This window comes from Aplidium turbinatum, chromosome 2 (assembly GCF_918807975.1).
Source record: "Aplidium turbinatum chromosome 2, kaAplTurb1.1, whole genome shotgun sequence".
Lineage (NCBI taxonomy): Eukaryota > Metazoa > Chordata > Ascidiacea > Aplousobranchia > Polyclinidae > Aplidium > Aplidium turbinatum.
The window spans coordinates 22,644,469-22,661,786 of NC_137473.1; the positions used below are offsets into that span (position 1 = coordinate 22,644,469).

Sequence of the window (17,318 nt, forward strand, 5' to 3'; positions counted from 1 at the left end):
AAACTCATAATAGTGTTGATATAGGCAAATTTTACTAAATGCCGTCATTTTGTAGCACAAATTTTCGTAGCTATAATATAACTCACGATATTATCGTGAGTTCATACAATAACACTAATTTACCAGGCCCAGTTCAAACAAAATATATCCAGCAGTGACTTGATTTGAAATTCAGCTGTGACACAGCTACATCAAGTGTCAGGGACTTAACACCGACAATCATGACATCACAACCAAACCACAACGCGTAATTTTAGTTAGTCAGTTTTTGCCAGTTGAGAGAGCGCTATTTGCTGTTATTTTATGACAAAGTTTTTATTTTGGCTACTGGGAAGAAGTTATGGTAGGCGATACTTGGTTGCCGGAAAGGACATTAGGGGCTTGGCAATTACCGTACTTAATATTGTTCACCAGCGGACCAATGGAATAATTTCATTGTAAAACAGTTACACAACAATACGAACGATTTAAAACAGAGGTGACGAACCTGTGGCCCGCGGGCCGCATGTGGCCCGTCAAAGAATTTTGTGCGGCCCGCAAAACAATTTGACAATCGCTCATGCATTGAAGACAAAAGACATCTCAAAGCTGTTTTATGCCTTCACTGGTACACCTTTCCTTTGCTATTTTCTTGCCCTAAACACTAACTTTCAGGGTTTAAAGTTAGAAAATAGGAAAGCTATATGGTAAAGTTGTGAAAACACTATTCACCAACTTCACCTTGTATTTTTGGTCGATTCCAATCTATGAATCTTCTTCAATGTTACACCAGTTTCTGCACCCTATGAGCTCCAACTTGAACTCATAAAACTACAGAGTGATGACACGCTAAAAGCAATGTAAGTGAACAAGCCGTTGCTTAAATTTTATCGTGTTAGATGAGTCCCATACTTGATCCAAGCATCGGGGGATGAGAAGATAAGGTTCTCATTAGTCATTAGGGTCGACCGCTTTTTCTTCAGCAACTACGTCCACCCAATTTATTACACCCTTGGCCTTGGGTAGAGGTGAGCGTTTTTCAACAACCAGCTTAAGCCGTGAGTCGAATAGGATTGCATTATTGGAAAGTGAATGCCTTATTCGCAGTGCCATCTCACCACCGCTTTATCGTGCTCTATGTTTATCAAAGGAGGAGTTTCCAAACGTGAGAGCTCACACTCTAAAATGGTCATCTGTTTTCGGCAGCACATACCTATGCAAACAGTCTTTTTTTAAATGCACTTTACAAAAAGTCGTTACAGGTCGAGGCTGACAGATGAAAATCTTAGTATGCAGTGGAGAGTTGCCACATCGTCTGTTCGACCTAATATTGAACGCTTATTCAAGCAAAAAACTTTCCAAAAATCCCACTAAGCAAAAAAATCAATGCTTCAATGTTATTTTTTAATATTTTATGCTTCAATGCTGCATTAGATAGCTTCAGCTGTATGATTTGCATGGGCTTTTGTTTGTTGTTTGAAAAAGAAATTTCATTAACTGATTTGTTGTTTCGGAGCATAATGGGCGAAACATTTAGTCAACTTGAGCAAAAAGGAAAGAGCCAGAAAAAGAAATCATACTCATATGAAAGCAAACGCTTCGAAAATTAAACTGTCATCATTATCAGTGCAAGTACTGTTGCTCTATCCTTTTTGCTCAAGTTGATTTGTTTTTATTTTTTACTGTTGTATGTTTCGATTCTGCGTAAGATAATTTCAACTGTGTGTGTTTTATTACTTTCATCTGCCGTTTGTTACTTTTCATGAATAATATCTTGAATCGCTTCTAAAAGATTTCATAGTAGGTTACGATTAAAAAGTTGTGTGGCCCGATAACTCATGTGTAATTGACAAAGTGGCCCGCGACCGCAAAAAGGTTCGTCACCCCTGATTTCAAACTACGAATTGTATTTAAATATTTAGAACAAAGAAAAATAAACACGCTGCTACAATAGCACCATCAATCCATCATGTACCAAGGTTCTTAAAGATTGGCAGTTTGAGCCTGAGCAGTTTCTTTTCTACCGGGTGTGGACAAAGTCCTTGGACTGAAATTAAATTTTAATTTACTAATTACTATGTCCTTAAATAGATTTAGTAAGTGTTTGATGGTGCATATTTATAGTATCAATCCTTATCTTCAGAATGTGTCATCAGTTTATCATAATTTAGCTTTATTTTCAAGTATGAGTGATAAACGTGCAGCTATCATTGAGCTTCATCGAGCAGGCAAGACCAATTCAGAGATAATAAAGCTTCTTGAAGCACCGAAATCAACAGTTTATCACACAGTTAGCAGGCTTAAAGAACTGAACAGTGCCGAAGATCGCCCTCGAAGTGGGAGACCACGAACTTCTCGTACCCCAAAGGTCATTAATGCGGTTCGAGCCAGAATCCGCCGCAATCCCAAGAGATCCATGAGAAAAATGGCTCGCAAAATGGATGATCAGAAAGATCGTTAAAACCGATCTAAAGTTGTCCCACATCAAAACGCAAACTTGCCAACACCTCACCAATCTCCAAAAAGAAAAGAGACTCGATCGAGCTAAAATTCATCTGAACAAAATGAAGTCAGGTACGGACACAGGAGAGATTATTTTCTCAGATAAAAAATTGTTAAATGTCGAAGCAGTGTGTAACCGACAAAATGATCGTACCCTTGCTAAGTCTTCTGCAGACATTCCTGACTCCGTAAAAAAAGTTTTCATGAGCCAGAAGCCGTCTTCTGTCATGGTGTGGGCCAATGTCTCCAAAACCTGGAGGTCTCCCCTCATTTTTGTTCCACAAGGCGCTAAAGTTAACACCAATTCGTACATTGAGACAAGTTTGACTCCTGCCCTTGCAGAAGCTAAGAAACACTTCAAAAGGAAGCCATTCACATTCCAACAAGCCTTCCCACACGTCCAAGAAAACCCACAAATGGTGCCAGAACCATTTTCCTCATTTTTAGAGCAAGGAAGTTCGGCCGCCCTCATCACCAGACCTGAATCCAATGGACTTTGTGTTTGGTCCATTTTGGAGGCAGATGCCTGTGCTTCATCCCATGGTTCAGTTGAGGCGTTGAAGTGCTCTCTTAAAAAAGCATGAGGCAAAATAAGGTACCCCAGGAAACCCTACGTAAAGTGGAAGGGAGTTTCAGAAGTAGACTTGAGCGTGCTATTCAGGTCAGAGGGGGATATATTGAATAAAACTTTGTACGATTGTTAGTTACTGTCTTGGCAATACACCGTTAAAATATTTTGCGATTTTATACATTACAGAAATATTACACTTTAAAGCAGTCCAAGGACTTTGTCCGCACCCTGTATGCTTTTTATTCTTTCCCAAGTTTCACTTTTCCATGGTATGGCTGGGCTGGTTTGTCTCTCGGAATATGCGCTTGAGCAACGCATATCAAGAGCAGCTCTCCGTTCAGCCGTAACTACTAACTAGTGAATGGAATAGTTCACAGACAACAACATTTCAACAACAAGCGGAAACTACAATTTTTCCATCCAGTAACCAGGCCTGCATAAAAGGCTCTAAACATCTACAAATATATCAAGCCACTTCTGCAACAACTCTAATTTATGCCTATCTTACAAATTATTACAATAAAAAGAGTGGCAAACACCCACCTTGATGTAGTTTGCGTTGATGTAGTCTGACCCTGGCTGTGACATGTCCACATCACGCAAGACCACTCTAGTGTGATCAACTGGAAAGCAAAACAGTTTTATAGGCTACTGTAGTGTATGTTTTAAGAAAAGGTGACATAATGCACAGCATGTGCCAATCAAAAATGAAATAAGGTACCGTACTGAATTTTTGATGTGCCTAGAGTAGTAAAGATGTCATATTATACGTACCAGTCAAAACTTTTATTTGAATGAAACCAGTTTGATTATTATCCCACTTTAATCAAACTAGTTTCTAGGTACTGGTTTGGTATGATTACATATGTGCATGTTTTAATTTGGAAGTGTTTTTACCAATATAGACTTATAGTTAACTAAGTGTATCACAAAACTATGCGCAAGTGTAAGTAGGCTACATTAAAAAGCGTTTTCATGTTTTGTAGCTTGGGTATTTGACAGGAACAGGAAATCCTATCGCTGCCGACCTGTCGCCAGACAACTGACCACGGCCGACCTGTCGCCTGGACATATCACAACGACAACTTGACACGAATTCCTTACTAATCCAATTAAAAATTTCTTATCATAAGATGCCCGTGCATAGACTGCTTCATAGAGTGGACTAGAAGTGAAATCTCATAGGTGCCCAAGTTAGGGCGACATTGTTAATTGACACATTTGTCACTCTATTTAATTTCAGATACCTTTCAATAAAGGAAACGTTTTACTGTTAACAGTGTATTACGATTGTCACATGAATAAAGCACTGCCCCAATATAACAAAAGTAATAAATGTATGTGAAAAATGCAAAAAAATAATGAATGCAACAAAACATTAAGCGATTATTTGGTTGTGGCTCCAATTGCAGCAAAAATTGTGCTTCAAATGTAGATTATCGTATTTTCTATGAATGATGTTCACAGTACCAGCAGAAAAATACAATGCATCACTACTTTACTGACGTTTCTCACACAATCAAAATGCGCATCTTCAGAGCTAATAACGCATAAAGTTTACTTTTGAAGATGTACAACCTGCTGTAGTAATTGCGGAAGCAATAGTTATCATACATGGTAAACATAGCCACATGTATTGTGGTCACAAATTCTTAGTGTGGCACTCTTGTATTGTTGTGGATTTGTGATGTCAATGTCTGTACAAGTTGTGCTGATTGCTAGTTGGTGGGTGAATCATGTGCATAGAAAATTTTTGCCCATTTTGTCTGCTAAGAGAAGAGCGATTACCGGTATTTAAGTTTCCCACTGACTTGAAAAAGAACACTTTATTTTTTTATTAAAATGTCGTTTCAAAGTGGCAATTAATTTCCAAGTAAAATTGAAGTGATACTATTATTACATTGATGGTGTTGTTAGATGCTCCAAGCGATATCAAAATGTTATGTTTTCATAATTTAAAAAAACATAGCATAGCATCAGCTAGGGGTGTTCAATTTCGATTTTCGATTCGATTCGATTTCGATTATGGTGATATTCGAAATTCGTTATTCGTGTCGGACATATTCGAAATTATAGCCGCCCTTTCGGCTGAACGCGGTTGAAAGTAACGCAAGTGGCGCGAAATCTGTCTTGTCGCATTTTGCAAGCGAAAAAAGACTTCGACGCATGCGCATCGTCGATCACGTGACTATCACACGCTCTCGCGGGTCCAACGGCCAGTCCTGCACCAGGGATGCCAGGTTGGCATTTTTATTGCCAAATTTCACAAATTTCTCAAGAATAAAGATAGCTAGGTTGTGCAATAGCAGAAAGTGTAGGCTGAGCTTTGTCGCAGTTTTATCCATTTTTTACCGAATTCATAGGCGCCTAAGCCGTGGGGGCAGAGCCGTAGCCAGACCGCAGAGAGAGGGGTAGCCAGACCGCAGAGCAAGGGGGACAACTTTTTTAGGGGGGGCCGAACAAATTTAAATATGCAAAATCATTATAATTGTAGCTTTTGCCCGAGAAGATTGAGATTATGCCAAGGGGGGAGAAATTTTTTTCAGGGGGGCGAGGCCCCCTGAAAAAAGGTGCCCCCTGCTCTGCGGTCTGGCTACCCCGGCTGGCTACGGGCCTGCGCATATTTCTGTGTGTGGGCAACTTTTTATGCTGTATTGATACATAAAACAATAGATGAACTAGCGATCGGCAACAGGAAAACATTTTTTGTATGCAAACCGCAACAGCTTCGCGATAAATAATCACTAGAACGAGTTGCGATGCTACAATTCAACACCAGACAACAAAATCTGTCATTTTTACATTGATTTAATGTCTGCAGACGTTGAATCAATGTAAAAATGACTAATTTTGCTTCCTGGGACATAGCAAAAATCTACCATTTTGCGTCGATTCAATGTCATCAGATGTCGAATGCACCCAAAAACAACATAATTTGCTTACGTAGACGGAGCGTGCGTTTAGCTTGATGCGCTTGCAAACATACTCAATGTTGCTTTCGAGTCGAAACCTCTGCATTCTGCAGTGAAATGTTGCGGCAGTGAATCGCTCGCTGTGAAAATGAACTTGAAGTGTTTGGGATCCCAGCAACCTCGGCTCCAGCGGAGCGATCGTTTTCAAAAGCTGGCCTGATCGTCACGAAGCTGAGATCCCGACTGACGGGTGACCATGTCGATCAGCTTGTGTTCATAAACACCAACATGGGCCTGGAGCTGTAGACGTTATTTTGTGTTATTTTTTCGCAAATTTTCATGGCTTTTTTTCGCGTTTTCTAGCGAATTTTCAATATCGTTTCTTTCAATAAAATCACATTTTGCAGTTTGGTGAATAGTTGTGATATTCGAAATCGAAATTCGAAAATCGAAAATAAATTGAATTTCGAATTTCGAATATTCAAATAATCGAAATTGAACACCCCTAGCATCAGCTTTACAAAGCTGTGATGCTTCACAAGTGGGTCTTCATTGGCCTAAGCATATCCTGATAATCAACGACGTCTATTGGTTATCTGTTCATGGTGTCCATTTGTGATTTTCACTATTACTATTTGTTGGGAAATTTTGCATAATATTTTGTAAAGCTGACAAGTAAGTAAGTTACTAACTGTAGTAATGTAGTATTAGTCTAGTTTACGTTTTTTTTTGTAACCGATTTGAATAGTTGTTCTTTCCAGGGTAGCAACTGACTAGTAGACCGTATAGTCATTTTGTTGTCTCTCCCTATCCAAAACAATTAAACATTGTACGACGTACGTATTTTTGTTTTAAGTCACTTGTGTTTTGTTTTTTTGATTGCACAACAAGCGAACTTGCCTACTCTTCTCCACACTTTAATAAAGCTGAAAGTCAAGCAGAAAAGCTATGAATACCATTTATTAAAGTGTTCGATATGAAACAGTTAAGGAGATTTATTCTGACACCTTGCTGCATTCAAGGTGTAAGATCATTGGATTGCAACAGGGTACCACAAAATATATTTATCCTCTGAAAGGCGCCGCAAGTTTAAAAAGGTTGGGAACCACTGACCACTTACCTAGATTGATGTGATGTCTCACGCACTTGAAAACTTAACATCCTTCAAAAATCTACTCTTAGCATAAAAACATATTGTACTGATACTACAAGTACAACTTAGATCAAAAATATAAGCCGCCTCCGAATCTAAACCGCCTAAATTATGAAAAATAAAATCTTTGTATCACGGTTTATAATTGAGTAAATATGGTATGTCATCAAACATACATTAACATTGGTGTTCATTGTTCAGGCTAGTCTTATTCGTCAAATTTTTCCTTATAACTCTTCTACACTCTACACACAGCCTACACAAAAATTGCGCATTTAAATTTTTTGTCAACGGTTATATTTAACTCGCACAATGCAACCAATTTAGTGTTTGGCATACCTCTGCTTAAGTTTTCATAATAAGCTATTGTGGTAAAAAAAATGTAGACAAATGAACGTAAGTTGCAATCGCAAGTCTATACCAGGCATGCAAAATTTTTCTACTGGTACAGTCTTCGAAATTAGCATAAATTTTTACTTCGGCAAAAACGTTGCCGAGGCCAAACGGCAAAAGTTGAAATTGCCTCCGGCAATTGCTGTGAACATTTATTACGAAAAGATTGTACCAAAACATGTAAAATGGAAGCGAAAAATATACTAGAGTAGTCTATCACGAACGCATTGTTTGATTTGTTGTGATGTAGGTGTAGCCTTATACTACCAAAAGTAGCGTTAAAGCGAGCAACGCGGTAAGCACGCTGTTACGGTAATTCACGTTAAATAACTCACGGGGGGGGAAGTAAGTTAATTTTGGGTTGATTCAACGTTCGAGTCAGCACAAATTCATTTAATTTCCCTGGCGGGTTATATAGCGTAACAACAATGCCCAATAAGAAATTTACGTTTGTTTTACATTTGTGTGAAGCCATACATGATTTCTAAAAGTCTTTGATCTCTTTCAAAACAACATCGGCCTGATGCATGTCATTGAATTGAATGTATTACCCAATCAAAAGCAAGGCCAGCTAAGCTAATGTAAGTCACTCATAACCATCAAACAACTCAAAAACGAACACGCAACATTGGGTTCTATATTACTTTTGCAACAACTGATTCGTTGAATAATTGAATATCTTGACTGACAAATATGAAAGTATGTGAGAGCATTCAATTTCAACATATACTTTAGAATAAATTAAATACAATAGCCACTTGATACCTTTCCTAACATTTAGTCAGCTCACCGCCACTATCTCACGCTATAAAGCGAAGATACCTTGGTCCTTGATACCTGGACTTACAAAGATGATGCGCACAAACAAGAATAACATTTCTACCACTCACAGGGTAATATGTTTTTGTATCGGTTCTTTTGTTTGTTCTCCTGCCTTGCTCCTTCTTTGCGACTGAACAGATGCTTGCATTCTTGCTGCTGCAGGGTCTGTGTAATCAATTATAATAAGTACTTACTACGTTATCTTTCCTTAATTTACTTCATACAATCGTTTTTTTAAATCCAGGTGTTATCAAGCCAGGCATTCATAGAAATACGGCATATCGAATTACCTGCCAAGCAAATAGAGCGTCAAATAAAAGTGCTGTGAGATTCTTTTCAAATTTTTAGCAAAATTGATATTTTGTTTTTGAAGTAGTAGTTGCATAAAGCTTACCAGTTAAAAACTACCCCAAAGTTAAAACTTCTACAAAGTTGAAAGCAATTTGTTATTACGTCATCTAGCACTGAGCACAAAATCTTACTGAGTATTTGAAAACAACCATACTTTAGAAAACGTAAAATACACCCATGGCTACCTAGAACCATGGACTGATTTGTTGCATTCTGCAGACTTTTGAAGTTTTTACCAATTTTTGTTAACTGTTTGAATGAAATTATCTGAAAATAATGTTTTCAAGTCTTTTTACTGTTTACAGTTAAAAACGGCATAGACACCGTAGTACAATCTCGACAGAGGTTCGAATTCGACTCAAGTCAAGGACGTCCAAAATTCCTATCAAGTTGAAAGTCCGATTCCTGGTCAAAATATTTGGATATGCAGTATGCACCCTTTTAGCTTCATGTTTTATGCAAGCCTGTAATTTTTTTCAGACAATAAGTTCTACTGTTTAAGACAAGTTACATTTGTAAGCAGTAAGATGTTTTGATAATGGGATAACAAAAGTTGCTTGAATTATTTTCGGAATAGATTTTTTTGCTAGCACTTTTTGGGATACGCCACTGTAAAATAAAATTTCTCTATTAAGTTTGAAATGTATCTGGCAACATTTTTGTTTAATGCAACTTTCGTTTGGCAAATAGTTGGACGTCTCATACTTTTACAACTCCCTGTATCATACACATGTCGTGGTTGCTGTCATAGGCGCCGACTTTTATTTTTGCACGGGGTGGCGGATAGCACAATATGGCAACCTAAAAACTTTCAAACTGCATGTTTTTGTTTGATTTTTACTAAGCGTGTTTCGTAGATGAAATTGTCTTTTCACACCTGATTTGTAGCTCGATAATTTACAAAGCAACTTTAAAACAAAGCACAGAAGGTATGTCGTGAATTTTATTGTTACGTTGCTGCTCTGACACTTAACATTTGGACAGAACTGACAGAATCTATCGTATGCATCTATCATATTCTAGCCACGGGAATTCGTTCTCCCATGATATTTGATAGCTTCTCCCTTCAACAGCGATTATCCTGCTCGTGCTGCCTTTTGGCACGGGCACACTTTCGTTTCGTTCAGTCGTTTGGTCACTTTCATGCTGGCTGAAATCCTGACTAGACGCAACAAAAAATTACTCAATGGAGGGCTGCAACTTTGAACGCTTTTTCGGTGGCATCTTTAAGCTGAATAAAACTGGAATGTCGGCAAAAACTTTTACTGGACGACTTTTCGTAATTTTTTCTGTGATGTAACAAGCAACTCCTATGTCAGACCAATAAATTCCCGCCTCACAGTTTGTCACGCATTGACACGTAATATTACTGCATGAAGTATATCACAGTACAGTACACTCCAACTGAAATCGGAAAATAATTCAAAATGCAAAATCTTGAGTAATTGAAAAAGGTTGCTTTTATTATTGGGAATTGGTAGGGGGTGTAGCTTTCCCCGAATAGAATCATGTAAACGTGTAAATTTGCAAAACGTTAAAACTGCTACTTTACTAAGTGCACTTTTTAAATAAAACTCAAAAAGTTTCAAAAATTGCATTTTTTTAATGAAACTTAAAAATAGATATTCATTTAGGGGGTGGAGCTATCAATCATCGAGATAATTTTATTTCCAAGTATTTTATAGCTGGCATAATTTATAGCGATATTATGAGCAGTTTAAAAATTTTCAAAAAAGATTTTTGAGGGAGGCAAGGGAAAGATCGTATTTTATTGATTAATAAATCCCATTGTAAACCTAACAAATGTAACATGACTTATGACAAGTAACAAATAAAACGATCGCAACAACAACAAGGAAAAAACTCGTAGTCACGTGTTGCGTAATCTTCACGTAGCTTGCTTGATGTTACGCGAGTATCATGCTTGTGACAAAAACAATCAGTTTCTTCGCAATACTGTATTGGTTCACCTCTTGCTTTACGTTGACTTGAAGCGAAAACTAATGACCAAAAAAAGATTTAAACGTCCGTTCAAATTACATTTATTTGCAGTAAGTAATGTAACCTAAACGGGGTGGCTGCCACCCCGCCACAGCCGTTACGGGGTGGCGTGGCCACCCCGTAACCCCGTAAGTCGGCGCCAGTGGTTGCTGTAACTCACCTCAAACTCTTCCCAGAATCCAGCTTTGCTTGAATCTGATAGATGAAGGTCCTTAACTCGCATGTCAATCATAGCTGCATTGATACGGGTAGCATTATAGGGCTGCTTCAAATAAACAACACTCCCTGTTCGTTCGACCATGGCATTGTGCTTATGGTGGTCGATCAACTCTGACAATGTATCGAACATCTGCCCTCCTCCGATATCGTATTTGTCATTGTCCTGAACGGGAAAACAAGTTTAGCAAAAAAATCCAATAGAAATAAGTCATGTATGATCATTAAGTGCTGCATCAGGGGCGCAGATTTGCCGAGCATTCAACTGGAACATAAAGTTAAATATGATAAGGTTCTTTACAGATAGTGTTGAACTTAAAAACAAAAAGCACTCTCACAACACAGATATACATTTTTTTCGTCCACGCGTGACTTGGGGTATGTAGTCTATATTATATAGAGCAGTTAAGGTTGAATTGTAGATATTACACTTTTTCACATCATGAATTGTTTCAGGGACCCACACGGTCAAGACATGAGATTCATCTTAATGGGAACTAGAATGTTCTTCACAAATAACTAAGAGCTCTGCATATACTTTTCCCAGGTTACAGTTTCTTTTTTCAGAGATTGAAGCCATGGTAACACACTGAGTAGTCGTACTTTAGGTTGGCTGGGTCAAAATATTGTGACACAAGAATGTTATTTGTCATAAATAAAAACAAAGTTTAGTTTGAAGCTGTTAGTTTTAGTTTTAAATTTTTGAATAGAGACAATCCAAGCAGCAATCATAAAAGCTTGCTTTCAGTCACAAACTTTTTCAACCAGTTTTTAGTAGTTGGATCAAGTTCCATAGCAACATGTGTTGGACTACCGTATATTGTCACAAAATTTACTCACACTGTGTCTGATCATGATGTGAATTATCTTCTCATCACATCGAACTGACAAAACAAAGTCTCCTGGCTTGCTTAGGCTTTGTCTCACCAGAAAACTTCCATTTTTTCCTTTCTCCATCAGTAAGACTTCTGCTTGCCGACCAGAAGTGTGCCCGTGAAACCATCTAGAAAAACATATTAAAATTGATATCTAATGTTGATTTGCAGGCGTCTGCAGTAAACTATAAAGAAAAGTTTATTTTCAATATTGAATTCTGCATTGAAGTGTTCGAATTCAAAGCATGGCTGCACAATAAGGATTTGATGTCCATGTCTGTCCACCGGAATGGCCCGTTTCGGTGAGTCCGATTCGGTGAGTCCGATCCCTTAACGGGGAATTTTTTCAATTTTTTTTTTTAATTATCGGGTACCGTAGCCTAATTATCATTGCCGTTTTAGGGTTAGGGATTAGAGGTTAGGAACTTACCGAATCGGACTCACCGAATAGTAGCAGACCCCTGTGCACCAGCATAGATGCTGATCATAAAGCTTCTTCACAGTGTAGTGTGAGCACTTTTAAAAAATTGTATTCAAAAGCACGTTTGCAATCTGTTAGAATATCGTTATCTTTCTTTAGCAATAGAGCCCTCACCACTCGGCTGCATAGCCGAGTGGTGAGGGCTCTGGAACGGCAATCGAAAGGGCGCTGGTTCGACACCGCACAAGAGCATGCGGCTGTGTTTCTGGCAGGACACTTAAAGGCATGCCTGAAGGTGGACACGAAGATTGGCGTCCTTGCCTTCCCGTCCACTTAATCTAAATCTTCAACCACTAGGTGCAAGCCTGGATACGACAAAAGCAATAGAACTCTATAACATTCCGATAGCTGAACAGTTTGGTTAAAACAACTTCAATACACCATAATAACCAGTTTTGATTATACAAGATATGAATTAATCCTCGCCTAGCTGTCTGGCTGTCTAAGGTCTGGTCTGTGTCAAAAGCAAAGTCTTCAATTCCACACCTTGCAATCCAGTGAATTGGAAGAGTCCACGTTCAACACTACAAGATGATTCCTTACATACGATTAGGTTTGTGATTCGTTTATTTTTTGGAATAAAAATTTAAAAAAAAAAAAATTTTTAGCGAATATGGGTTCTGGTAGTGTCAAGATCCGTGACTAGGCTAGCATATCTAGGATTTTTCAATAAAACTCAGTTAAGTTGTCAGTCCTTTGATTGGAATAACCTTCGAGGATAGGATAAGAAGCATTGGCTTGATACATACTATTCTGGAAGATTTGCAGTAGGCAGACCTCGAATCGATCGACCCTCATGACTGAGTGGCATAAAAAAAGCCGACAGGGTAGACACTAGGCAATGATAAATTGTAGATAGATATATTCACCTGTGTGAAAGCATGACAAAAATACAAATATTTTGTATCATTGGAGAAACAAAGAAAACCATACTATATTGATAAATTCAATGGTACTGTTTAGCTTTTGCCACACAAGCGTGGCTTCGTCAGTAGGCTATATATCAGTCATTCTTGTCATTTGAAGTAAAACTTAAAACCTTCTTCTTTGATATGATATAATATGTGGCAACAAGCCACGTGTGTGACGAAAGCTCCCAAACACACTTGAATTTGTCGATTCAGTGTGGTTCCTATTTCTATCATTATTTTATATTGTACTGCATTGTATTATATCTATCTGGACCATTGGTAAATTCAAAGGTATATTATTAATAAAAAGTGCAGTCACAAAATTATACTGTAATTTATGAAATGTATATTGACTTTTCATTCATCTTTCCTATAACTTCGTCGTTCAAAAGTAGTGTTAAAACAATCGTTTTAACTCAGTGGTATAAAATGACAAGTTACCTCTCAGAAGTGGGATCAGCACAATTGAGTGGATATTTCAGTTCAATTACTTCGCCATTCTTTTCACGCAGCTGGCCATGCTTCTCGGTGTAGAACTGCACTAACTCAGTCAGTGTAGCAAATTTTTCGCCTCCATATAAATCATAAAAATCTCCAGTGTTCTGTATCTTTATGTGCGTTACACCTTCACCTCGCCTAAACAATTAGTCACAAAACATCTTTTAGTGATATAAATAGCTTACAAAAATATATTTCAGTAAAGCTTTCTATAAGTTAAATTGATGTAACCACTATACAAGCAAGGTGCATACCTGACAGATAAAGTGAAATCTCCTGGATTACTTTTACTTGGTCTTGCCAAAAAGCTTCCCTGAACACCACGGTTAAGCAGCAGAGCTTCAGCATCTGCTCCATTAATGTTAGGATGAAACCACCTAAACAAAATAGGCAATGAGACTTCAAAACAGTGACATATCATCAACAGTTACAGTGACATATCATTGAAATATTTCAGACTTTTATCCAACATTTGTAATGGAATACACTGGATCATCATTGTTGGTGAACATCGTCTATTAATTACAACAGGTGCTTCAACAGAATGCACACACTTTGAAAGTACCAAAAGGTAAAGCAATTTAAAAAAGCGTTGCAATTACACCTTAGTTTGGATCTGATCATTACACAAAGTTAACCTCTTGTCAGATCATTGATGCAGCATAATTATGTTTCATTGCAAGACGTTTTGATGCTTTTTGATGTGAGACTGGTTGGGAATAACAATATTGCGCTTTTATATAGCGCTGCATTCATTGCTGGTATCGTATGCACTTTATAAAACATGTAATATTAAAAGCAAGCTGATGAACAAACCATTGCCCTATCTGCCAAGCTGATACAATCTGCAGACTTTACTAGGGATAGCACCTAAATGTAAAGGCGCCACGGTGCTCCGCACCTAAATATCCTGACAGCACAGTGTGCGCGCCTATTTGACCGGCGCCTAGCTATCTGCGCCTAAAAGACTTGCTCCCCTTTGATTGCAAAATCTTTATTATGTCATGTATATACTTCTAGAAGACTCTGCAATCTGCATACATGGAAAACTACAAGGGACTCCAACTAATCAAGCAATTTGTGAGGTAGTAGGTTGTTATGAACATTGAAATCATGTAGAAAAAGGAACTTTTGATGAGTAGGATACACAGAAGACTTCGATTTGTTCCAAGAACCCAGTTAGCCTAACACTAACAGTTATGAAGAAATATTGCCGAACCGGCTCAGTGTGACCATGCGGAATGCGGATTCAGAAAAAAGTAAATAACAATAGAGATACAATTAAATGTACAGACATACTACTTCTGTTCAAATAAACTTTGTTCAATCAATTTCACTTTTCAAGAGTTTTACAAAAGTTACAAGTGAAATAATTTTATGGCTATTTAAACGCAATTATATGTATATACTGTATTTTCACCAAAAAGGTAGTGATAAAAATGCAAAAAAATTCCAGTCAATAGCAAATTAAGGAGATTATAGTTGCAACAATTTGTATAAAACATTAAAGCTACAAAAGTAAAGTAGCTTTGATGATACGAATTTTAGTACAAAAAATAAAAAAGTCTGGCAGGACTACTTCTAAAAATATAATTAGGCTAGGTGATTTGATGACAAAAATAACTAATATTATATATTCTAAGTTTGCATACAGACAGTGACGTAGGATTCAAAGAACCCAATTAGCCTAACAGTTCAAATTTACATTGATTCAATATCATTGGATTTGCAGAAGGCGTAGTTGGATTTTCAAAAAATCACCGAATAGGGAACTCGCCGAAAAAAGGCTCTCGCCGAATAGTAGCAGACCAAATAGAGGCATAATTTGCGTAATGATTATAGAAATGATTACTGAGATTGAGAGTTGAATTGAAGTTGGTTAATGGTTATTGGTAGATGAGAGTTGATGCTATTAAAAGTTGTTGTTGTCAAATATAAGAGTTACAGCTTACAGGTGTTGGAATATATTGCTGTTAACAGTTATTTTTGATTTTTGTTGAAGTGCTGAACCATTCGTTAAGGTCCTTCAAGAGTTTTCATATATCATCTCACAAGTAGAAGTACTCGACCATTTATTTGACCTTTTTACGTTGATATCCCAATAAACTATGTCATTAATCTTTCCAAGTCTCATTCCTGGTAAAAGATAGAATCGTGACAATAACAAAATGAAAAACTTTCAGTTATTGCATCAGATTTCATGCTGAACACTTAAATAAACTTCTAATAATCTTTCTGTGCAGATTTGAACTCAGTTAACTTGCCTTTTGCCACGTCACCGATTTAGGCGGATAATTGCTTGATAAGTTCAATATTCTACTCACTGCTAAGCGCTAACTAACTTTATGAACTCGCTATTAACAACCACATGCCTAGATTAGCGCTTCAGTACGTATAAAGCTACTTTTAAACAGGCTACACCTACATTCTTTGAAACCTTTACAACTTTCGAAAACCATTCTAATTTGATTCTCTGTAGTGGTCTCGCTGTAATGCTACATCATACGGTAGTGGATAGTATGTAGGTTTTATTAGAGCTATGGGCTAAAAAACATATGATGCATTTGTTGCAATAGAACACAATCATAAATTCGATAAATTTAAATGTGAGGTAACAACACTAAATCAATTTGATAAAGTTTTCATGATAAGATTTTCCTTACCTTCGTGACATTGAATGGAGTATTGAGGAATACTGTTTGTTGTCCAAGAAACAAGTATTATTTTTGCATCTTGAAATTCTGCAATAATTTTCCTAAAATGTTGAATGCATTATAGACTCCAAACCTTCAGGTAAAACAAACTTGCCGGACAAATTTCATGAAAAGTAGCAAATATCTGATAAAAAAATTTTCAAAATGTATAATATTAGTTCACGTGCAACTTTTATGAGCACCATACTTTTGACTGATAAAATATACCAGGCTTATGCTCTTGATAATAAGCACAGACATCTGCATCTATTGCTATCAGGCAATCTTTTTTTCACCAACATGTAACTTGCCGAAAAGCTGAATTCTGATGCAAAGAATTTGTATTATTTAAACACAATTGGATGTAAAAATAGCAATCACAAAAGGCACTACTGCAATTTTAATACTGTACAATAATCCCACCACATTACTACAAACAAGCTTAAGAGATTGAAAATATATTCATAAGATTTTCAGAGGTCCTTGAAGAAAAATGGCCACCACAGCACGAATGACAAGGCAGGAGTTCTAGGTTTTTTTAGAAAGTGGCTATTTTTACACACTTGCTGCCATTGTTACAATCAGGAGTTGCCAAAGTTAGGATTAAAGTTAGGAAGGGTTAAGGTAAGGGTTAGAGTTAGGAATAAGGTTAGAGGTTTTGATCTTTGCACAGGACTAAAAAAAATTTTCCAAAGTACAAGTTTTTTGCTTTCAACAGCTTTAAACTTTTCCCAAATTAGGGCAGAATTCCTTATCTGACAACACTATTGAGGCTGTGGCTATATTTATTGAATGTTTATAATTCCCTGATGACAGCACAACCACTGCTGGCGTAACTACGCTTCGATGACACAGAGGTAACGAAATGAGTCTCAAGGAATTTATTTGAAGAGCTTGTTTTCAAAACCGCTTACATCCACTTTCGTGATTTCGAGAAAACCACGAAAAACGTTTATGCGC

At 37.3% G+C, this 17,318-nt stretch overlaps 1 protein-coding gene across 2 annotated transcripts in view; it reads right to left on the reverse strand.

Moving 5' to 3' along the window:
- The window catches only part of LOC145788233 (tyrosine-protein phosphatase non-receptor type 11-like), a 39,196-nt gene extending 22,701 nt beyond the window's left edge, over positions 1 to 16,495 (reverse strand). For both annotated transcript variants that reach the window (XM_082599998.1, XM_082599997.1), the window contains exons 1-7: positions 16,329 to 16,495; positions 13,920 to 14,042; positions 13,609 to 13,803; positions 11,741 to 11,903; positions 10,845 to 11,066; positions 8,401 to 8,497; positions 3,596 to 3,675 (exon numbers count right to left, since the gene is read on the reverse strand). In XM_082599998.1, the coding sequence (XP_082456124.1) occupies positions 3,596 to 3,675; positions 8,401 to 8,497; positions 10,845 to 11,066; positions 11,741 to 11,903; positions 13,609 to 13,803; positions 13,920 to 14,042; positions 16,329 to 16,339 (891 nt within the window). In that variant the 5' untranslated portion in view covers positions 16,340 to 16,495. The remainder of the gene's footprint in view (positions 1 to 3,595; positions 3,676 to 8,400; positions 8,498 to 10,844; positions 11,067 to 11,740; positions 11,904 to 13,608; positions 13,804 to 13,919; positions 14,043 to 16,328) is intronic.
- Between the last annotated feature and the right edge of the window lie 823 nt (positions 16,496 to 17,318).